The sequence below is a fragment of the Neophocaena asiaeorientalis genome, unplaced genomic scaffold, assembly GCF_003031525.2.
Source record: "Neophocaena asiaeorientalis asiaeorientalis breed wild unplaced genomic scaffold, Neophocaena_asiaeorientalis_V1.1 scaffold171, whole genome shotgun sequence".
NCBI classification, from domain to species: domain Eukaryota; kingdom Metazoa; phylum Chordata; class Mammalia; order Artiodactyla; family Phocoenidae; genus Neophocaena; species Neophocaena asiaeorientalis.
This window is the reverse complement of record NW_020174013.1, coordinates 11944410-11968956: the sequence shown is the minus strand read 5'-3', so window position 1 is coordinate 11968956 and position 24547 is coordinate 11944410. Positions and strand designations below refer to the sequence as shown.

General features: G+C 39.3%; 1 protein-coding gene across 3 annotated transcripts in view; it reads left to right on the top strand.

The window, feature by feature from the left end:
• Window positions 1-4860: 4860 nt before the first annotated feature.
• The window catches only part of FSHR (follicle stimulating hormone receptor), a 163610-nt gene continuing 143923 nt past the window's right edge, over window positions 4861-24547 (top strand). For 2 of the 3 annotated variants that reach the window (XM_024753493.1, XM_024753492.1), the window contains exon 1: window positions 4861-5135. In XM_024753493.1, coding sequence (XP_024609261.1) covers window positions 4984-5135 — 152 coding nt within the window. In that variant the 5' untranslated portion in view covers window positions 4861-4983. The remainder of the gene's footprint in view (window positions 5136-24547) is intronic. The other variant, XM_024753494.1, reaches the window with a different exon arrangement.

The following is a 24547-nucleotide window of genomic DNA, read 5'->3' as shown; positions in this document are numbered from 1 at the left end:
GTATAAGCTAAAGTATGAGGTAAAAATTTCAGAGTAACCATTAAAATTAATAAGGAAAGTCTATAACATCCAAAATGGTAGACGGAACAAAATAGAATAAGAAAACAAAACAAAGCAATAAAAGAGACAAACACACAAGATTCAACAAATAAAAGACAAAAAAGGGAAAAAAATAGAGTATGTAAAATTAGAACAAAGTAGAAAGCAAGCTGCATGGCAGGAAAAAAGCATCCATATGGATCAATAATCAGAATAAATGTAAATTATTAAGGTCATCTGTTAAAAGAGATTGTAAGAATGTATTAAAACAAAAAATTCAGCTAAGTGGTTATAAAATTCTACCAGTGGTTATAAAAGACATGCCTAAAACATAAAGACACAGAAAGGTTGAAAGCACAAAGGTAGAAAAAATTATACTAGAAAAATATTTATCAAATGAAAAGGTGGTATCTCTATGCTAATATCGGACAGATAGATTTTAAGATAAAAGACAATACTATGTGTACAGTAAGATGCTACAAAATTAGAGAAGGTTTAATTCACCATGTATATATTCCATCCTAAAGGTGTATGCCCCAAGTATCATTTATATGTGAAGAAAAATATAGGGACAAATTGTGTCATTCTGATCATGTGAAATTTCAACAGAAATCCCTTCATTCGTTTAATTAAAACTTAAAATGTTAGTAAATATTGATATATAGACAATTTTAGGAAAATAATAATATACTGGATTTATGGGACAAATATAGAGCCTGTCACAGGTAAACAGAGAATGCTGATCCTTCTCAAGCTCACATTGAATATTTACAAAATTTAACTGTATTAAGCCATAAAACACATATCAACATATTTGGGGGAAAAATCAATAGCACATTCTCTGACCATTATGCAACTTGAATCAGAGGTCAGTAACAAACAGATACATTTAAATATCTGTATTTTGTAGATTTCAAAACCATACATCTCAATTATCTGGGAGTTAAAGAAGAAATCATAGTGGAAAATTGAGGAATACTTAGGACTTAGCGATAATGAAAAATTTACTCATCAATATTTATGGGATAGAGCTAAGGCAAAGACTACAGGGAAATTTATAGATTAAGTATGTGTGTGTATATATATATATATATACTTATATGTAAGTATACATATATATATTAGGAAGGAGGAAGGGCTGAAAAACAAATGAACTGACATCCAAATAAGAGGTTAAAAAAAAAAAAGAGCAAAAAGAAAACAGATGAGAAAACAATAGGAAAAACTGTGGAAAAGGAAAATAAAGATAGAATACGACTGGCAAAGGCAGAAGTCAGTCCGTGAGAGGACAATTAATAGAAAAAAATTTGGCAAGGTTGGCTAATACGAAGAAAATGGACAGAAATAAAGATCACTAGAAATAGTTTTTAAAAGATTTAAAAAGAGAATACTAAAAACCTTGATCACAATACATTTAAAAACTTGAATGAAATGGAAAATTCCTAGAAAACTTATAGTGTAAAATTTAAGAAACAGGAAGTTTGAATAGCCCAATAACAACTAAAGAAGTTGAACGAATATTTTTAAATCTACACACACACACACACATTATCTGTTATGAGGCTAACACTATGCTAGATCTTATGAGCACCAAATATATATAATTATAAATATACACACACACACACATACACATACACACACACACACACACACACACACACACACACACACCCCATAAGACCAGGCTTGGATGGTTTACAGGCAAGTAAATCCATAGTTTCAAGGAATAGATTATTCTAATCTGAAACAGTTTTTTCCTAAGAGCAAAATAAGAGGGATAATGGCCCAACTCAGTCTGTGAGGTAAATACACCCATGATACCAAACCATATAAGGACAACAAGAGAAAGGAAAATTAGAAATTACATTACTCATTACTAAATTACAAATTGCTTATGAACACAGATGCCAAAATTCTAAATAAAATACTGGAAGTCAAATCTGTTGGCTTATAAAATAACAGTAACTTTTAACAAAGTCTGTTAATCCTAGGAATATGATTTCAAAACTATCATTATCATTGTAACTCAGCAAATTAATACAGTAGGGGTAAAACAAATGCAGAAAAGGCATTTGATGATATTCATTTCTATTCATGCTAAGAAAAAATTTCTTAGAAAACTTTTCTACAATCTTTAACCTGATATCTAACCTAGTAGGCATCAAAAGCCTGTAAGAAATATCATTTTAAAGGTGAAAAATTAGAAAACATTTTCTCTAAAATCAGGGACATGACAAGAATGCTCATCATAACTTCTACTCATCATTACACTGGGTATCCCAACCAGAGAAGAAAAAGAAAGGAAGAGAGAGAGAGAGAGAGAGAAAGAGACAGAGAGAAGGAAGAGAGAATGAGGGAGGGAGAGGGGAGGGAAGGAGAGGGAGAGGGAAGAAGGAGGGAAGGAGAGGGAGAGGGAAGAAGGAGGAAGGAAGGAATTAGAAAAGAAGAAATTTTCTTACCACATGTCAAGACGATTTTAAAGTTCTAGTAATTAAGACAGTATAGCATTGGTGCATGTAAAAAGGATGATGGTCTACATATAAAAGAGCTTAAATGCAAACCTATGCAAAATAGTAGTTACTTGAGATGTGATAACTTTACAAATGAAAGAAAAAAAAGAGGGTCTATTCAAAAAGTGGTTCTGGGAAAATTGTTTATCCATGTGGATAAAAACCATAAGCCATTGAATAATACCGAAATTGGGTTCCCGACACACACCACACATAAATATTAATACCTAATAAATTAAAGACTTGAATGTGCAGAGTAAAACTATAAAAGTTTTAGAAGAAAACACAGGAGAATATTTTTATGGCCTCAGAATAAAGAAAGATCACAGGAGAATGAAAACATAAATGGTAGTATATTTATATAATGGAATATTACGCAGTAGTGAAATTTTACAAATTACAGCTACATATAGAAATATGGAAGGTCCTTTAAAATGTCATAGTGTAAAATAGCAAGTAACCAAAAACTGGTTAAGAGAAATACAATTTGTATAAAACTCAAAAACAAGCAAAATTAAGCAATATACTGTTTGGAGATGCATACTTTGGTAATAAAATTAATTTTAAAAAACAAAGGAATAATAAACACAAAATTCAGATTAAGGGTCACTTCTAGGCATAGGAACATGAGAGGGATAAAGGAGAAACAACTACATAGATGCAATGTCATTGGCATCTATTTCTTCAATCTACAACTGTTCTATTATCTTGCTTAATAATTTACATTTATGTTATATATGTCACTGTCAATCGTGAAGAGGACATAGTTTTAAAATCAACATCTCAGTTAAAAAAATTTGTAACTCATTTATGCTCAAATTTATGCTCGTTATATGAGGACTAATTTAGTTATAATTAGAGCTCTCCAACATCTCAGTGGGGATTTGTGGGGTAGGTGTACGGGTGAGAAGTTCGACTGGTAATGAGTTTTTTGGTCAGTGGAGTTATTCAAGCAGAGGTAAGTCAACCCCTTTAAATCAACGTGGATATTTTAAAGTAAACTTAAGCCTTAGTTAATTTATCGAATTAAGACCCTTCCACATCTGAAAGACTATGACTCCATGCATCAATTGGTGAATGAAATAATTTAACTGTTCATGTTAGCCAAAACTGCTGGCATATAGAGTCTATATAGATACTGCCTTGACCTTCCAGTCCTGGAGTTAGAATGAATCAGTTGCTCCCAGAAGACGCCAGGGAACAACTTCACCCTAAAAGTCACTTGCTTCTGTTTTTCCCTTAATGAGTATTTAATCCATTCATCATATGTCATTATTCCTTGACGAGCTAGTAGAGAGGAAGAAAGGAGTGGGATCAATATATACTGCTTAGCATTTTCACATAACTCAATTTTATGCAACTAATTACTTAAAGATAGTGTTGAAGCTAATTTTAGCAAGTAATAAGCTTTAGGCAGGATCTTAGAGAATATTCTGCCTTTTAAACTTCATAGGTTCTGGAGTTGAAAGTTGAAGGCCCCTTTACTGACAGTGTGGCCAAACGTTCCTCAGATCCTCGCCATCTCCTTGATGGCGAGTGTCAACAAAAGCGCCACGATCGCCACCTACAGAGAACATTTAAAACTAAGTTAAAAGCATAGATTAAATAAATTCATTTGTGCCAGCTTCCAAAAGTCAAAGGCAATCTTCAGAGCCTGGAAATGAGAGAAGCCAGAAAGGCTATGCCATAGAGAGCGGACAGCTGGCATCTACTAAACCCCACTGAAAACACAGCCCATTCCACAGGTCGCTCAGAGGAGTCAGTTATCTCTGTGGACTCCCCTCTCAGAAGTGCCTTCTACCTAACACGAGCTGCCTGGGGCTCACTAACCCACTGCCTGTCTTCCGAGCAACACCATTTTTGGTTAGTAATCAGCAAGGAAGAGGATCAACGAGTACAACCCAGAAGTTCTGGTTTTATATCAAGTGGACTAGAGGAAGACGCTGAGGCCAAGACTGGAAACAGGTCCCTGCCCTTCACCCAGTGACACTCTTAGTGATGTTTCACATTCCAGACTGTGTCGTTTTTGGAGAAAGTCAAAGTCGGTGACCAGTCATGTCACTGGTTTGAGACAAAAATAGTGACCAGGAAGGACATTTCTACAGTCAAATTAATATAAACTATTCCAGACATGCATCAAGGTTCTATTTGCCGTCTTCCTTGGGTCAGGGTGTAATAAACTCAGTCAAGAAAGATAAGGGAGTAACTTATCTTGCTTCCCCTAAAATCAATGCTAGCACACAGGCATTTTGCTATTTGTCTGGAAGTGACCGAAGGGTGGGGGGGAAAGCATCCCTGGGTGGGTCACGTGACCCTACCAGCTCCCAAGGCAGATCTCTCTTCTCACAAGGGCTCGGTGGGGAGCCTCTGAAACCTGTGCCTGTTTTTCTCTGCAGACGCAGGAAGAAAGCAGGTGGATAGATAAATAAACATGGCCTTGCTCCTGGTGGCCTTGCTCACATTCCTGAGCTTGGGCTCAGGATGTCATCATCGGATCTGCCACTGCTGTAACAGGGTTCTCCTCTGCCAGGAGAGCAAGGTGACAGAGATTCCCTCCGACCTCCCCAGGAATGCGGTTGAACTGTGAGTATCAGAGGCAGTGGGAACGACAGCGTGGCCGGTATTTGTGTGTTGCATGCTATTATTATTTTCACATTGGACTGATAACTGTTGGGCTAAAATATTTCGGCCCTGACCAAAGGCTTACATAAAACAAACTCCCCCGGCCCAACACTCCCGCCCTGCGGTTCTCTAAGGATCGTAGTGAGACTTTGTCTCAGAATTGTCGGGGAAGGGCAGCACGGAGACCCAAATCCAAATGCAAAGGGAAGAGTTTTTCGTTGTTTTCAACACTTCTGCTCTTGGGTGCCATAGACTCTTTGGTGAAACCAGAAAAACAAAACTAAGAAAAATCAGAAACCTAGAAGAGTTAGGATTGGAGGGAGAAAGATGCCTTCGATTTAAGTGGAAAGCGCGGTGTGTTTCCTGAGGACACTGAATTCAAGAAGGCAAGAGTCACTACTGCTTTGGAGGCACCAGCAAGTAATCCCTGAACTGAGACTCTGCTTCCTGGGGAAAAAGGAATTGTAAGGGAGGGAAGGGGTGTGAAAAAAGGAAGAAAGAAAAGAGAAAAGGAGGCAGAGAGGGATGGAGAGAGACAGACAGGATAATCTTTCATACCCCTGGGAAAATGTGATTCCCAACTTCAGATTTTTACTAAACTATTTTAATAGGAAGTAGACGGACTCTAGGAATTGGACAAGATCTTAGACATCATTTCACTCTATCTCTTTATTTTGCAATGGAGGAATCCGGGGTCTGGAGAGTAAAGAGAATTGCCCAAACTCTCACAATGAGTTGAGACAGAGCCTAAACTAGAAAGCAGGCCTTTTGCCTCACAGTCAACTATTCTTCCCTTAAAGTCCCATGTCCACTGCATTAGAGCAAGAGGAAAGCGGAACTGTTTAATTGTCCAATTACTATTGATACTTCCCCCGAGAACTGGCAAGTGGTGGCTGAGAGACTGTAGATCTGCTCAGTGGTTTTATCCCAAGGATTTGAAACAGAAGCTGCTATTCTGGAAGCCTGTTTTAATCTTGGTTCCCCAAAGCTATGCATGACTCTTATGTTACTGCAGAAGGTGGTCACCTTTTTGTTTACCAATTACCTTACCTACACTCAAACACGATGGTGTTGCACTTCAGATTTTCATTCAGGGACAAACGGCCGCAAGACTGACTCGGTTCTGCTTGCTCCTTTTTCCCTTGACGTCACAAGCCCTCCATTCCTACCCAAAGGCAGCTGCAGCGGCAGGGAAAATAAGTGACCAACTGTGTGTTTTGGCTGAACCGCCTCGGACAGCTACTCCCGATTATAAGGAAGAACGCACCTACGCAGAGTCTGCTTTGTTACTTGATCATAAACACAGGAGGAAGCCGGTGTACCTGAGCTCCTGTAAGAAGTCACCCATCCCTAAGCGACTTTGAACAATTACTTAACCTCTTTTGAGCCTCAGGTTCCTAACTTCTAGAGGGTTTAATACGACCTGCTTAGTCGGATGGTGGTGAACGCTAAATGATACAGCCCCCCAACACACACACACACAATTTCTACCTCTCCTGGCCCTTCTCTTTTTTCAATGTTTCCCCATGGGCCAAGCAGTGCCAACCAGTCGCTAAAGCAGACAGCCTCTAACAGGACTTAATTTTACGGTGATACTCCTCTATCCAAAACTCCCTTCTGCGCTAGGCTGTCTGCTTTCTGGTATCTCTTCACTAGAAGAGAGAATTTTTTTCATTCTGCATAGAACAACAGGGAGTAGCCAGATGTGAGCCGCAGTCTGTGGAATGCCCACTTCTGATTTAGACTATAGCTGAGAGTGGCTAAATATTTCTGGCTTCAGTAGGGTTTAGGCAGCCTGAGACAACATAGCACCGTGAATAAAGTACTCAACTAGGTGAGCAGGGTCAGGAGTGGAGGGAATTCTCAGGTTATAGTCACAGGTGGGCCTTTAATTGATTACGACAAGTCAGAGATGGAAGAGTGTGGACGCCAGATTGCAAGAGACCTGGGTTCTAACCCAGACTATGACACTGCTTTTTGTTCTATCACGTGGGCTCTTGGCTGTATCATGGAAATTGCAATGTGTACCTTTTCCAGAGTTGCTGTGAGGATTAAATGGAGTATTAAAACATCCAGCACAATGCCTCGCAAGTGGCAGGGGAGGGGGGGGATTGCTGCTTTCGTCATCTGTAAAATACTAGAGAAAAAAACACCACAGAGGGCATTCAGGATGATCAAATGAATCAATAGGAATGAGAATGATTTGAAAAATGGATGTAAAGCTCTTCATAACTTTGAGATAGTTTACAGCAACCCACTGATTTAAGAATGATCTCCTCCTCCTCCCAGTGGCCGGAGCTCTCCCTCTCCATGCCCTTACTTTCCGAGTAAGAAAATGTGTTCCTTTAGGCTTTCAATATTTTCCAAGAACTCAAGGAGCAGGTTTCATCCTGACCATGGGCAAAGGATTTTTGATTTCAGACTTAACTTAGAAACTCAGCTTTACCTGGGGGCAGTCAATGAATCTAGAAAGGCCCCTTTGATCTCGCTTAATTCTTCCTGGAGTTAGAATTTCTAAGAAGAATGTGAACACCCATTCAAAACTTGAAATTTTAAGTCTAAGTGACTGTGTGGATACAGATATCTTTTTCTCCAGCAGGGTCAGATGGCCACAATACTAGAAGAAAAGACCCCACTGATGGCCATTCTTGGCGTAGGGAGATCTGTACTGAGATTATATTATAGGCTGCCTGTGTTGACCCCTCTCCTCACAGCAAGTTCCTGTATCTCATTGCCATCTCAACTGACCAGCACTTACTTCTAATTATCTAATTATATTTTTCCCTTTTATTTTCTTCCTTTGCTATATATTCCTTGTTTTGCTGTTTTGGTTTAGATCACTAGCCATATCCCATAACCATAGACTGTTGTTTAGATAGGAACTAGTTTAGTCTTTCCTTAGTAGGTCCTTCGTTCGGAGGGATGTTATCAGTATTATGCCAAAAGGAAAGCCTTTCGCTATGCCAATAAGATTCTGTGGTCTCCAAGAGGAAAATAGATTTTTTGATGCTTGCAAACAATTTCAATTGTGGAATTTTTTCTTTAAGAGTGTCTTCCAGGATTAATATTCTGAGAACAGTTTGAGAAAGGCTGGTTCGAAGTTGGTCTATCCAACCCCAGCCACCAGTACAGATCCCCTGTAAAGTCTGCACTTGCAGCCCAGTTCCCCTGACTCCCAGTTCAGTGCTCAATAACAGCTAAAGGTGGACCTCTGGCTGATTTTCATTGCTTTACGCCTGACAAGCAACTATTTAAGACCACCATGTGTCCTCATGAAGGAGATGGTTCTGAACTATGGACTAAAGCCACACAGAACTAGGTGTTACTCTTTCAGAGGTGTAGAAAGGGATGGATTACAAAACTACTAAAGCCACTGTTGACGTCTTCATTTGTTGAATATTGATAATTCAATTCACCTCATCATGTAGGTTTCATGTTTCCAATTGCCCACATCTAATGTTTTACAAACTCCCTTCATACTGCTACAAGAAGTAATTCTTTTTTTTCTTTGCCATCTTCTTTGTTTGGGATCTGAACATCTAAAGCCTGGATTAAATAATTATGTGCTAATCTACCTCCTTGCTACCAATCTCTCTCTTCTCCAAACCAGCCTGAACATCGCCATTCTAGGCTTCTCCATTAAACACCACTGCCACCATGTTACGATTCCCCAGTTCAAAATCATTCCGTGGCTCATCTTTCAGACTTTACCTCTCACCTTTCACCAACAGGAGCCATCTACTCCGCCAGGCTGATACAGACTTGCTCTCAAGCTCAGTTTGTGTCCCGAGATGTTTACGTCATACCAGTTGCTTATGTAATCTTCAATTTCTTCTTTGTCTCTTGAAATCCAAGCTACTTATCATAAGCTTACTCAAAGGTTGCTTCCCTGAACATTACATTTTCATTTAATCTGAATCCCGGTGCCGTTCATTTTATAATCTTGCTTTGCCCTTAATTTTTCATATGTATCTTATTTCCACAACTGAAGTGAAAATTTCCTTTGTACTCCTTATTGTGCCTGGCTCAATGCAATGTAGTTTCTGGGGCCTCGATTACATGTAGAACAAATGGTACAATAAATAAGGGGGAATTGCATCTATTTATTTGCTCCGCTCCTCAGTATCGAAGAAAAGATTCTTATAAAAGATGATTATTGCTCTCCCTGTGGTGAACTACTATAGGATTTGATAGTTTCCTTGTTTTCTTCGCTTTTTTATGTGTTTATTTTGTTTTAAATGCCTGTATATCATTCTGGAATCCATTAATTTATTCAGAAAGAGAGATACATAGACTAGAAACAAAGTCTACTAAGTTAAAAGCTGAATATTCTATATTTTAGGCACGCCACTCAGTTCTCTTGACTTAATAATACCTGTCTCTCTATTTCTAAAAAGAATACTGAAAGGATGAGTGAAATTACCTAAACAAAATCACTTTAAACCAGACAAAAATGTTCAAAGAAATATAATTTTTGCCAATTAAGGTCAAATTCCAAAGCCTGAATGTTAGGTTTCTTGTGTTTCCCAGATGTGCTTTGATTATTGTAGTCTGCTTGGATATTAAAACCAAACACCCCACTGTGCAGGTTGCTCTGGGTGCCTATATCCGGAGACTCTTACTGTCTTGTTTAGATATTTCTTTGAAAGAGACAAACAGCACAGTTTTCATGCTAATGCATACATAATCTTTCCTCTCAAAACAAAACCCTGCACCTACTTTAGTGAGAAATGATACGTCTATGTCCAACATTTGGAATTTAATCGGACTGGGGTAAGGAAGGTTTCTATTTCCTGCAGAGGAATCAGAAAAAGGAACAGCTATAGAATGCAGTAACTTGAAAGGGGAAAAGTAAAAATTATATTGCAGTGGAAATAAATTCTTTAAAGTAGAAGATGAAATCTACTCTGGGAATTGGCTAAGAGCTGTAATTTACAGAGTCATTTCAGCTATTGAAAAGTAAGGGTTTGACAGTGTAGAACTGCACTACTTGGTGATGATAAAATCCCCTTGCTTACCTAAAGGTCAGTGCTGTCCTTCCTCCCCCAAGTCTTCTGCCAAAGAAGCCTAAGCTTCAGAAGCGGGAAATCTTGGCAGCAAATGGAAAATTCATTTAACGTTTGATTATCCTTCTCCAAAACCACTAACTAGGTTATCCAGTCACTGTGGTTGATTGGACTATTTATTTGTAAGCTGTTAGATTTAAACTCTCCAATTTAGCTTTATTTAGACTAGATTCTAGCTTATATATCCCATAAGGTCACCTAGGAAAGAGAGTAATTATTTTTAATTGCTTAGGATCTGATGACCATAATGAGAATTGGATGTTTCTTCTTAATCCGACCTCTCCCTGAAGTATCTCTGGGCATGTTTTGGGTCTCTGACCTGAACATGTCATTACCTTGTTCTTTCATATGGAATATGGCAACTGATCTGAAAGTCTTCAAGGGATGTTCAAAAACTCTTTTTGAGTAAAGCAACCAAACCCTTGCCATAGACCTGAAGTCAATTATGGTTTTAGTCTCAGGAGTGGCTAGCGTCTACTCTCTCTCATACCCTCTCCCAGAGTTGGCTCTCTTTTCAGCTAGAGCCAACACACAGCCATCACAGAATCCTGTTATCACAAATCTGGAAAACATACAGCATGAGCCAACTTTTGTATCTCCTTGATGCTAAGACTGATGAAAACCTCTAAGAAATAGGAACCCTAAAAGTTCAGCTGTTTCAATGAATCAGAGAGATCAACTGAGGATATGGGAGAGAAAATTCATCAGTAGACTGGTGAAAGGTGGAAGTAAAACAGTGCTGGGGTTTCTTTCAATTTTAAAATGCTTTGATTTTACAAACATCTTCAGGCATCAAACTTCCCAAAACCAACAGGCTTTTTCTAGGTCTCCAGAGTCCAACATGTATGTAATTCCTAAATTTCTGTATTTCAGTTGTGGGATTTTGAAGGGGGGTGTGGTTCTTAGGCTTAATAGACAGTTCTGTTAAGTTCTGTTATTTATAAATGCAACATGGAAAACCTCCCCACAGACACCTCTCTATGGTTACTTTCAGTTTGGGGTTTTAAACAAAGACTTTGTGAGGGATCCCAGCTCCAAAAATGACTTTGTAACTAGATAAACAGAGGCTGATTGGAGGTCATGGAACATTTCATACAGAACCTCCTGGAATAGAAGGGCATTGAAAAAATAAAAGGAGAGCCAGAGCCTTGAGCACTAGATTTCAGGAGTGGCCCCAGGATAAAATATCCTGTCCCTTCTAAGAAAGTCTCCTAAGTTTTGGTTCAGAAGATAGGATCACATCCCTAGAAGACAGGGTGCCTGTACTTGTGCTTCACTCATCAGCTCAGGGTAACAGCTTCTGAATCAGCCTCTATGCCTTCAGCCTTCTCCCCTCCCAACCCTCTGCTCTGAGTCCTGGCTCTGGTTTAATTCCTCTGTGGGCTCCAATGCCCAGATTCAGGACAAAAGTCCAAAGTCATAAGTTTGACATTAAGTTCCTCCATATTTTGTCCTCAAATTTAAGTCTCCTGTCTTCTCTCTCAGCTTCTAGCCTTTCTACGCTTTGCTCTATGGACTATTTCCTAATCCCCAGCTCCCAAACATACCTTATATTCCCCTACCTAAATACTATTATTTTCTCCAACCTGAAATGAATCCTACTCTAATAGAGTCAGCTTTTGAGACCAGGTAAAGATGCTCATTTTTCATGAAGTTGTCTTTCAACATCAAACATTTATTGATTATATTTGTGCAAGGCACTATACTGGACACTTGGGAGAAAAGAATCAATAGGGGAGGCAAGGGGCCTGTTCTCATGGAGCTGCTAAAAGAGAAGAGTATCAAACAAGAAACGACAATAATGCTTTTCCTCACTTTTACCCACAACAATAAAAATCCCCCTCAGAACCCGGAACGGTCACTGTCAAAACCACTCATTTGGGGCTTCCCTGGTGGCGCAGTGGTTGAGAGTCTGCCTGCCAATGCAGGGGACACGGGTTTGAGCCCTGGTCTGGGAGGATCCCACATGCCGCGGAGCAGCTGGACCTGTGAGCCACAATTGCTGAGCCTGCGCGTCTGGAGCCTGTTCTTCACAACAGGAGAGGCCCCGATAGTGAGAGGCCCGCGTACCGCGATGAAGAGTGGCCCCCGCTTGCCACAGCTGGAGAAGGCCCTCGCATGGAAACGGAGACCCAACACAGCCATAAATAAATAAATAAATTAAAAAAAAAAACCACTCATTTGACAATTAATTGCAAGTTGCCTTGTACAATCTGAAATCATAGATTGTGATAGCTGGAAGAAACAGATGCCTAATGAAGGTCAATGAGGAGACGTCTGCCTGCCTGATGCCAGAGAAAAAATGGATGCGAAGACGGGTGTCTGCCTGTCCCATCTACAATAGATTTGCTCTTTTGACCACCTAGGGTTGATTTCAGGAACTGTGCAGGGCCACTTCCAGACACCTTATTTTTTTAAAAGGTCAGAAACTCCTATCTTTATTTTACAAGGAAAACACAGCCCTCAAATAAAACAGAACGACAAACGAACACCAGCAAATTTATGGTAAGGCTTAACTGGCAGATGTCCAAATATTTAAGTTTGACTAGAAATTTTCAAATTGGGCAAATACAAGGGTCTGGGTCCTTTGAGTTGGGATAGAGGAGAAGGGTACAGAAGGTGGAAAACAGCACCAAAAGTGGAAGCTTAGGCTGCACTGTTTTCTTTGCTACCCTCATAATTTCCCAAAGCTGCTTGCGCCCATGAACACTATTAAGTGATATTGGGGAGACAGTGGGTAAAAGGAGCTTACGTGTCAATGCACAGTGTATGACAGCTTCCCTTCAGAGAAGCTGAACGTCATCTAATCTGGTAATCACCCAGAGTTAGTCTTAACAAAGCCCAGATGTCTCTTCTGAAAATGATATACCTTAAAAACGTCTACATTGGCATAAGCAGGTCACTAATAAGAAATTCTTGAATGCTGTTGAATTTATAAGCAATTTCTCTTCCTTCTAAATTTCAAACTGTTTTTGCATGGCTATGTTTAGAATAGAAAAACAAATTGAATGCAAAAAAAAAAAAAAATGATCACTCTCCATCATCAGATCACAGCCTGAGCAAGTATCAACAGTCAGCCCCAAACCCTTGCCACTGCCATATGCCCACCAAGGCTAATTTCTGCTCAGGGCAGGAAGGAATTTAATTGGTGTTTCTTTATGGTGTTTCTTTCTTCATTTAATTGGTGTTTCTTTTATGGGCAAGCAGTGTAGACTTTCCGTAAGTAAATATATTGGGGAGGGGAAGGGGGCGGGTGCAGCAGAAAATACAACAAGAAACACTCTTTTAATTTAGAAAACAAACTGGAAAGGCAATGAAAGCAAATATGAGATTTATGGTGAACAGCAAAGCGGTCATCTGGAATCCTGCACACAGTAGCAAAATTGTTTATCAGGCCCCTGATTGTGAAAATCGGCTGAGCTCCTTCAATAAGAACATACCATCTTAGAATGGCATCTGACTCCCCCAAACAAATATTAGGCACAAGAGGAAAGAGAACAAACAGTTATGATAACCAGATAGGAAAATTACAAAGTAGCTCTGGAAGCAGAGCTATAGGGTAAGAAGAAACAAAACAAGAGCCACAGAAGTATAAATAAAAGGAGGGGCTGGGCCACTGAGTCGGGGAATCATTATGTCAATATCTAGGTCTTGCCTCTTGGGCTGGGCAAAGTCCCTGGAGAAGATTCTTCCAAGCTCCTACCTGGAGGGTGAAGCCCTACTGCCAGCATTCTGATGGCTGGGGAAAAGGGCTGGGGGTCTCAGCATCCGGCAGCCATAAGTGGTCTCTGCGATCTCCAGTTCAGAAACTCTCTATTCTACTCTCTTTAAAGAATAAACCTATCTGCCTATGTTTTCCTCTCGGAGTCTTATGGTTTCTGCTCCTATATTTAGGTCTTTAATCCGTTTTGAGTTTATTTTTGTATATGGTGTCAGAGAATGTTCTAATTTCTTTGTTTTACATGTAGTTTTCCAGTTTTCCCAGCACCACTTACTGAAGAGATTGTCTTTTCTCCATTGTATATTCTTGACTCCTTTGTTGAAGAGTAATTGGCCACAAGTTTATTGGTTTAGTTCTGGACTCTATTCTGTTCCATTGATCTATGTGTCTGTTTTTGTGCCAGTATCATATTGTTTTGATTACTGTAGCTTTGTAGTATAGTCTGAAGTCAGGGCACATGATTCCTTCAGCTCTGTTCTTCTTTCTCAAGATTGTTTTGGCTATTTGGAGTCTTCTGGGTTTCCATACAAATTTTTAACTTATTTTTTCTACTTCTGTAAAAAATGACATTGGTATTTTGAGAGGGATTACATTAAATCTGTAGATTGCCTTGGGTAGTATGGTCATTTTAACAATATCTTTTTATTACTGAGTTGTGAGAATTTGTGGTACATTCTAGATACAAGTCCCTTATCAGATGTATGATCTGCAAATATTTTGCCCCATTGTGTGAGTTGTATTTTCACCTTCTTGGTGGTGTCCTTTGAAGCACAAAGCTTTTTAATATTGATAAAATCCAGTGTATTTTTTGTTGTTGTGATATTTGGTTTTGGTTTCATATCCAAGAATTCCTTGCCAAATCCAAGGTCACAAAAATTTATTTCTATGTTTTCTTCTGAGACTTAAAGTTTTAGATCTTACATGTTGCTCTTTGATCCATTTTGAGTTAATTTTTGTATATGATGTCAGATAATTGTCCAAAATCATTTTTTGCATGTGGCTATCCAGTTGTCCCAACGCCATTTGTTGAAAAGACTATTTTTCCCCTACTGAATAGTCTTGGCACCTTTGTTGAAAATTATTTGTCCACAGAGATGTGAATTTATCTCTGGACTCTAAATTCTGTTCCATTGATCTATATATCTATCCTCGTATCAGTACCAAACTGTCTTGGTTATATGGAGAATGTTCCATGTGCATTTGAGAAGACTGTATAATCTCTTTTTGTTGGGTTGAGGGTTCTATACATGTCTGTTAGATCTAGTTGGTTTATAGCATTGTTCAAGTCTCCTATATATTTGTTGATCTTCTGTCTAGTTGTTCTATTATTGAAAGCAGGGTATTGAAGTCTTCAACTTTTATTGTCAAATAACCTATTTCTTAATTTCTGTCAGTTTTTGCTTAACGTATATGGTGCTCTGTTATTAGGTATATATATGTTTTTAACTGTTACATCTTCCTGATGGATAGAAACTGTTATCCTCATAAAATATTCCTCTTTATATCTAGCAACACTGTTTTGTTTTAAAGTCTCTTTTTTCTTGTATTGGTATAGCTACTCCAGATTTCCTGTGACGGGTATTAGTATAGCTGGTATTTGTATAGCTACTCCAGATTTCCTATGGCTGCTATTTGCATGATGTATATACTATTTCAATCCTTTTACTTTGAATCTATTTGTGCCTTTGAATTTAATGTGTGTCCTTTAGAAAATATATGGCTAGATCATATTTTTAGTCTAGTTTGATCATCTCTGTCTTATGACTGGATTGTTTGATCCATTCACATTTAATGTTATTACTGATATAGGTGGATTTACATTCGCCATTTTTGTTTTCATCTGACTTTGGTTTTATTTACATCTGACTTTTTGTTTTCTATATGTCTCATGTCTTTTTTCCTCCTCTATTCCTCATTTACTACTTTCTTTCACATCAAGTGAATCTTTTCTAATGTAGCTTTTAAATTTTTTAATGACTTTTTACTGTATTTTTGAGATTTTGTTTTTCTAGTGGTTGCTCTAAGGTTTATGATATGCATCTTACCAGAATCAGCTAGGTTAACGAGAAAGAGAGAGAGAGCGAGCAAGCGCAAGCGCAAGCGTATGGTGTGGAATGTGTTACCCCTATATAGCTCTACTCCTTAACAATTAAGAGAAGAAAAGAAAAAAGTCTGCAGTTATAGAGTCTTTTCTAATTACATAATTACCTTTACCAATGCTTTTTGTTTGTGTGGATTTGAATTACTATCAGGGGTCACTTGTTCCAGCCTGAAAAACTTCCTTTAACATTTCTTATAAGGCAGGTCTAATAGCAAGAAATTCTCTAAGCTTTCATTTACCTTGGAAAACCTTTATTTTGCCTTCATTTTTGAAACATGGGTTTCTGGTTATAGTGTTCTTGGTTAACAGGGTTTTTTTTTCTTTGAACACTATAAATATGTTATCCCAGCTCTACCTCTGGCCTCCATTGTTTCTGATGAGAAGTGAGCTGTTAACCTTGTTGAGGGTCCCTTGTAAGTAATGAGTCATTTTTCTCTTGCTGCTTTCAAGATTTTCTCCTTGTCTTTGATTTTCAGCATTTTTACTATATTGTGTCTGTTTATGGGTCTCTTTGTGTATATTCTACTGAAATAATGTTGAGCTTACTAGATGTTTTCAATAAATCTAGGAGGTTTTCAGCGATTATTTTTCCAAATATTTTTTCTTCCTTTTTCTTTCTCCTCTCCCCAATACTTCCATTATGCATATATTGGTGTGCTCAACTTTGTTGCATATTTCTCTGAGGTTCTCTTCATTTTTCTTCATTCTTTTTTTCTGTTTTTGGCTTGCATAATCACTATTGGTTTATTTTCAATTTTTCTATTTCTTTCTTCTGCAAGTTCAAATCTACTGTGATTTGAGACACTCGTGATTTTTTAAATTTCATTTTATTTTTTAAAATAATTGCTATCTATTTATATTCTCTTTTTGATGCAATATTGCCAGCATATTTTCCTCTATTTCTTTAATCATGCTTTTCTTTACTTCTGTGAATATTCATGACTATGTTCAAATATATTTCTGTTAAATCTGACATCTGGTTATTCTCACAGGCAGTTTCTGTTGCCTGTTTTATTTTCCTGTTTCTTTGTATCCCTTTGATTTTCGGTTTGTTTGTTTTTTTTTTCTTTCTTTTTCTTCTTTTTGTTTTTTTGCTGGAAACAACCTTTCAGACAATCTATTGTAGCATTCTGGGTACTGGTTCCACCTCCATGACTTATTAGTGCTGTTTGATTGTTTGTTGTTTAGTGACTACTGGCTAGATTATTTTAGTGAAAGCATTTGATGTTGATTATCAAGAAGGCACAGCTTTGAATATGCCCACAGTCACCCTGGGAAGACAAGGTATTGGCAGGGCTCTCTTCCATTCTTTCCCTGACCACAGCCAGATGTTAAACTTTACTACTTGCAGGCAGATTATGCTACTACTTTCAACAATTCCCAGGGCACAAATTCCTCTATAAACGAATCCAGTCAAATTGTGGCTCCTTCAAAGAAATCATTTACGGGGTCAATGTTTGATATCCATTCTGACCCCAGGGGGACTCCTTCCAGCTGTCTTAGTCCCCCGGTTCTCTCCTGCAAACTAATTGTCCTACGTTATATATCTATTAGATCCATGAATATCCCAATTGCCTTTACCATACCTTTGCTGTTCTTGAGAGTGCTCTCAGGCTTAAACGTCTCCATCCTCTGCTGCAAATGAAATCAGTTCCCTTGGGAAGAGAATACCAGATACGTATTTCACAGTCTGCTTCTCACTTCGGGCAAAATCTCAGCCAGGGCTCTGGAGCCAGGAGTGGATTCAAAGGCAAACTTCTCTCTGAGACCCTCATTCCAGGAGTTAAACACTTGAAGGAAGGTAGAGTAACAACCTGAGATGGTCTTAGCTTGATTCTTTTGGCTTGGAACCACCACCTCATGAGCCCTGGCAAGAGTTTTGGATCTCCAATATTCTCAGCAGGCCATACCCAAGATAGAGCCTCTGGTGCACAAGTGTGCCTTGGTAAAAAGAAAGGAGCCCCCACTTCCCAACCACACTTGCCCAGAATGCAGCCTCAGCAAACAAGCAGCTGGAGGCAGAATGAGAAATGCTGAAGTCCTGCTTCTCCTGGAAGAAAGCCCTCCACCTGGAAGCTGGGAAGAGACGAAACCCTGTGTTCTTGACTTCTTGCATTCTGGAGTAGAGTCTCCACTTCTCTGAGGTGGGAGGGGAGAGGGAGGCCGTAGTTTTGATTTAAGTAACACACTCTTGCCTCTTTTTAACTAGATTTTCATAGATTTTCTTGAATAGATGTTTCCTCCTTTGCTCTTTGCCCTTAGGACCATTTCCAGAGGCTTTGAATAGTTTTCTTTCTTCTCTGGTTGGTTTGCTTTGTTTTTATAATTTTTACCAGGTTCACTACAGAGCTGGTCAGCTGAGCTCCTCACACAGTCGTGCTGAAAATCAATCACACCACTATGTTCTTGATCAAGCAAAGCAAAGGGGGAGCTGGTTGTGACTGAAAGCAGAAAAGCAGTCAGGTACCCAGGATTATCCTCTCTGAAGTTCTTGGTGTGCCCTTGAACAAAGGAGGACAGTTGGGCAAGCCAGGAATAAATTTTTCACCCCATTTTTACTTTAATGTTTTTCATATACATTATTAGTTTTAAATAATTCAGTACACATGTCCTAAATGTTGGTCTGGTGAATAGTAATGGCTCTATCACCTACCAAATAAGGCCACTAACTGCTTTTTTGGCAGGCATAACAGTTTCTTAAACATTGTGATATGGTGAGCAAAACAAGTGGAAATGGAATTATATCTGAAAGGATGGTTTCCAGGGTTGTTCTAGTTTATTAGATCAAAAGAGAAAAACGGATTTCTTTTCTCCTGAGCAGGCTAGAGACAAAATGACCTTCTCCCTGTGCGTTGACAGTCCTGACCATTTGACTGAAGTAATTTCAGCAACAGGGAGCATGCAGTTGTACCAAATGGAAAACAAGCCATAAGCAATATCAAAATCTTGAGTTCAGCATCCTCCCCGAAAAATCACTGAGACCCTAAACAAAGCGGTACATCATACACGACCTGCTACTACACGCATCACACTTTATTGAATACTTACTGTGTGTACAGCCATTTGCTGGGATATAAGAGCCAATTTTGCAGCCCTGACATATGACCCTTTTAATGTAGCTGAAGAGAGTAGACACACACAGAGACATAGAAAAAGAGAACAAGGCTTTTCAAGTGATCATGTGATAACACAATAAGGACAGAGAATTCAGGACAAAATTTGACTACTGTGGAAGTTCCTTGAAGGGAGAGGTACCTACGCTTGCAATAAACAAACAAGGGTACTTCCTTGAATAGGTGACACATGTGGTGGATATTAAAAAAAAAAAAGATTTAAATATGTGACAGTGAGGGAAGATGCTTAGTAGATAGAAAGAACACCTGGAGAGCTAGTCCAACAGCAGCAAATCAAAGAAATAGCTTTTTCTCCGGAAGGAAATAGTATTGTTTCTGAATTATCAATTTCATTTCTCAAAATGTGCCAAGCGTAGCACTTGGGTGAGAGTGGGGGAAATTGGAGCATTTCCATTCCAGATCTCCAAATTCAAGAAAGATTATCTAGCAGGGAAAAAAAAATGTTCTGTTTTAATAATTAGTGGAGGTTTGGGTAGAAAGAACCAAGGCATGATTCAGAGAAATTTAGTGGAGTGTGTTAAATGGCTTTACAAATCTCTTTGACTGAATGCAGAACAGACTAGACCCAGCCTGATTTTGTAGTTAAGAAATACAAATTACTTAAGTCACTAGAAGTATTTTCAAATAGAATCAGTTTTTTACTCAATTATTTATTCCAATTGTCTGGAGAATTAGTTCTTCTTGTCTGAAGAACTAATTTTGTAGTTAAGAAATACAAATTACTTAAGTCACTAGAAGTATTTTCAAAAAGAATCAGTTTTTTACTCAGTTATTTATTTCAATTGTCTAGCTGAGGTCGTATTACGCCTAGGAGATCTTTGGATCTAAAACCATATGTTTCTGAAATAAATAATTCTTTCAGAGAAACTTACTTAAACATTGGGCTAATTTACTCTTTCACACACTAAGCAAATAGACGCCAATTAGATCTAGATAACTTTTCCTAGAATTAACCTGAAATTAGCCATTTTGTTTGTTGATCCCCAACCCAACTGTTTTTCAAAAGAAAGGAAAAAAATGAATGAATAATTGAGCATAAAACAATAAATATCAAGAAAATGTTCCAAATATTCTGCCTCCCCATCTATTGTCTTCTTCTAACTCTGCTTTCAAGGTGAGCAGTCAAGATCAGCTACTGATGGAAGCCCATCTATTTTTTTTTTTTTTTTTAACATCTTCATTGGAGTATAATTGCTTTGGAATGGTGTGTTAGTTTCTGCTGTATAACAAAGTGAATCCCCTATACGTATACATATATCCCCATATCTCCTCCCTCTTGTGTCTCCCTCCCACCCTCCCTATCCCACCCCTCTAGGTGGACACAAAGCACGGAGCTGATCTCCCTGTGCTATGTGGCTGCTTCCCACTAGCTATCTATTTTACATTTGAACCTAGGGGCAGGACAGGAATAAAGACGCGGACATAGATAATGGACTTGAGGACACGGGGAGGGGGAAAGGTAAACTGGGACAAAGTGAGAGAGTAGCATTGACATATATATACTACCATCTACTTTTGTTTTTGCATCACTCTTAAGTTGTCTCCCTTCCAATAATCATTATGGTGTAAGTGACACTCCAATAATCATTATGGTGTAAGTGACACTCCACTCAATTCCTTTTAACTAAATACAAAATCCTCCCTCGAATCATAATTGGGACTTTGTTGATTCTGCTGTTGTCTGAACACTTTGACAGATAGCCGACAGCCACCATCTTGTTTTCACCGAAGTTGAATAGCTTGTCTCCTGCAGCCTTTGGGGAAGATTTGCCAGCCTTTAGGAACTGCCCCCCTTGAGTAGGGAATAATTACAATTACTTAGATATCAGAATTGCATTTCCTAGAGACTGGCTCCATGTTGTTTTTCTCAAGATTGTTTAAAGGAAAACTCCTTTAAACTCCTAAAGGGATAGAGTCTTTTTCATTTTCTTTCTACTTAGAAAGATGTGACATCTACAGAAAGCATTTAGATTTGTAAGACCCTCAAAAACAAGGATGCCCATGCCCCTGTCTTAGGTCTGGCAAGTATCATGCATGTCTTAGACCTACCGCAAGCGATATTTCTGAATAAATGAAATGAATGGCTTGCACTGAGTTGAACTGATGAGTTAAATTGAATTGGATTGGATTGAAATGAATTGAATTGGACTTCTCTGCACTGACAGAGTAGCTATCACGAAAGCAGAAGGAAGGTAAGGATGTGCCATTCACTAGCTAATCAGGGCCAGAACTCAGCATGATCAGGGAGTCCAGGCCCTCCTGGCTGCTGAGGACCAGAGGTTAAGTGATTTCCCAAGGACAGATAGCAAAGTGGGAGCAGAGCAGAGACTCCAGACAAAACAACAGTAAAGACAAATAATTGGGCTTATGTGTACTGTGTAAGTAGAATGACAGGCACAGCTCTAAGTGTCTCACTGTAGCATCTTTTTTACTCCTCATAGCAACCCCTTGGGGCAAGCCCCACTATTACCCACACTTTCAGATAAATCAACTAGGCATAAAGCAATTAAGTAATTTGCCCAAGGGGCACATCCAGGATTTTTGGACTCAGGAAGCAAGACCCCAAGACACTGCTGTTAACCATTGCAAGACATCACGAGCAGGGAAGAAAAAGAGTTTATAACCACAGCTTAAATAAAAGTTTTAAGAAAGGATAATGACAACAATTTAAGGAAACGGAGAAACAGCAGAAAGGAGGAATTTTTTCCCCTCTGGAGGACGTGCAATTATAAACCTGTTCCAATCTCCTTAATGTAAACATTTTTAAGACATCCAGATTTCACATCTCTTGGATTTCCTGAAGTTTGACCCTGGTAGGATCTGCTGAACCATACTGTACAGAGTGTAGGTACGTCAGGGTTCTAATTTCTGGGAATGTCATAAAATAAAAGGTTTTTAAAAATAATACATAATCTCATATTTATATTTATCTATACTTTATAATCCAAAACATAGCCCCATAATGTTGAAAATGTTCAATTAATGTCTTGGGACACAGAGGCCCTCGTTAGTGCTGGACACCATGTTCATACTATCAGAATGCAGGAATACTGACATGGCGTCATCTCCCTGCCCTGTGTGCACCAAAAGGCCTGTCCACTGCTGAATTTTCTGCTCCCATCAGTGAGGCGTGACTGAGTGCCTCCACTGAGCCCCGCACATAGAGGTGCTCTAATCATCCTAGAGAATCAGAACCACACACGTGATTCTAATTACTGTATTCTAGTTCTGAAGATCCCAGCTCTTTAGAGTCCCTTGGCTTCCACAAGTTTGTGCAAACCCATCCTTGGTCCCTCACCATGTCTCTGGCACCTTGACGGAAGTCGACAATTTTTCTGGTGAGTTCAGGAAGCAGAGAGAAAGGACAGATGCCTCCCTGCGGGGCAGGCCTGCAGGCCATCTCTGAAACCCTCACGTTCCACCGTATGATAGGTGTATCACGGGGCAAGGAGGCCAAACAGCAACGGGGAAGGATCCCAGGACTAGGCGTGAGAAGACCCGGGATCTGGTTCTAATCCCAAGAGCACCTTCTTATTCAACCTAGGAAAGTCATCTAACAGCTAAGGGCCTCAGTTTATGCTCCTATAAAGTCACAGAACTGAACACGAGAATCCCTGAGGTCACCTCCCTCCCCACCAAACAGCAGGAAAATTTGAGCCCTGAGAATGAACTCTGACTGAAATCATTCAACCCTTTAATAATCACACCAGCTTCATGACACGGTCACTGTCCTTCCCAGCCTACCACTTCCAGAGGCTCTGACAGCTTTGTCATATGTGATTCTAGGAATCTCACCTGTGCAGTGAAAGTCCTGCATTTTTTGCCAGCCTCTTTTTTCAGGCTTGTCATGATTAAGTGGCAGCAGGGAAAAGCTAAAGGACCAGGTGTCTTTTTATTGACAGCTTGCCCTGTAGACCCTGCCCCGAGAGGAGGAGAAGCAGAGGTTAACAGAGCCCATCAGCCATCCGCAGTCTCCTAGGCTTTAGGTCTGTCAGCAGCTGACATTGTATCCTCATCACTGCAGCGAGTGGCACAACCCAGGAGTGAGGGCCATTTCAGTGGGTGTGTATGTGTGTGATAATTCCTGGCTTTCCTTTCCTAAGTCCAATATTTAAAACCAAGAGCCCTGGAAATTTGAGGCAGTGGATGGCCTTAAAATTCCTTAAAGAGGTGAAGGCTGGGGTGGAGGGGAGGCACAGTAACGATTATGAGATAGATGTAACCTTAAAGAAAACAGACCTTTATCTTCTTAAAAATCATTCCATAGTCTACAGATCGTGATTTGGATATTTAATTACATTCTTGTTTTCTGATGCTGCCCAGGCTAAACTTATGTCTGTCCCTAGCTCTTAGAATGTTACACTAAAAGCTTACACTTAAAAACAAAAAAGAGCTTCTGAATAATTACATTATATCTCAGGATTCGCTTTTTTAAATGCCTCCTAATAGCTAAGCAAGTTCCCTCTGGCTACGGACGTAAACCATGTACCCTCTTTTTTAGTGATGGTTCAGGGAGGACCCTCTCTCCCCTGAAGAAAACTGCTGCATCTGTTCATTTTCATCACCAACACTCTTCGCTTTGTCCTGCCCCTTGGCAAAGTCCTGGCGCTTCTACTCCATCTCCCCCTCTCCCTCCCCGCCCCCTCCCCCAGAAAGCAACTCTGGGTGGAGCTCCCTGACATCTGAACCTTGCTTGGAGGGCATGATTCCTTTTAAAACAGACTTTACGGCCATAATGTGTATAGAACATAGTGTTTATATGACTCAAGTAAGTAAGTCACTTGAATGCCTCATGCCCTGAATGTTTCTATCTCAAATCAAAACGTGGATAAAAGGAGGAAGGGAAGGAAGAAGGGGGAGAGGGAAGGAGGAAAGCACTGAGGGAAATGAGGAGAGAGAAATACTACAGTTCTTAGAGAAAAGGATTCCAGTGGGCTAGGCAGATAGACCCCAACATAGCTACTACATCCTTTCATTTTATTTATCTATTTTTAAAACGAGTGATGGTTTTGTTGGCAAAATTATAATATATAGGTAGTGTAGGAAGTTATTTCAGATGACAGATTTAGTTGTTTTCCTTACAGCTAAAAGCTGCAATTACCACATTAAAACTTTAATGCAGAATTATCTACATGTGGAGCTTTAGTCTCAGGCCTGGAGCAGCTGTGAAGTGAAAGTGACCACACCATTCTAGTCCTTGGACAGCAGTATATTGCCCTTTACCTTCCACCCTTGTCATCTTCCCAGCTTCCATTGTAGACAATTCCATTAGGAGTGGTACGAATACCTACTCCGTTTCTTGCCAAGATTCCAAAAGATGTACTTGTACAGTCCCCATTTGACACAGAGGC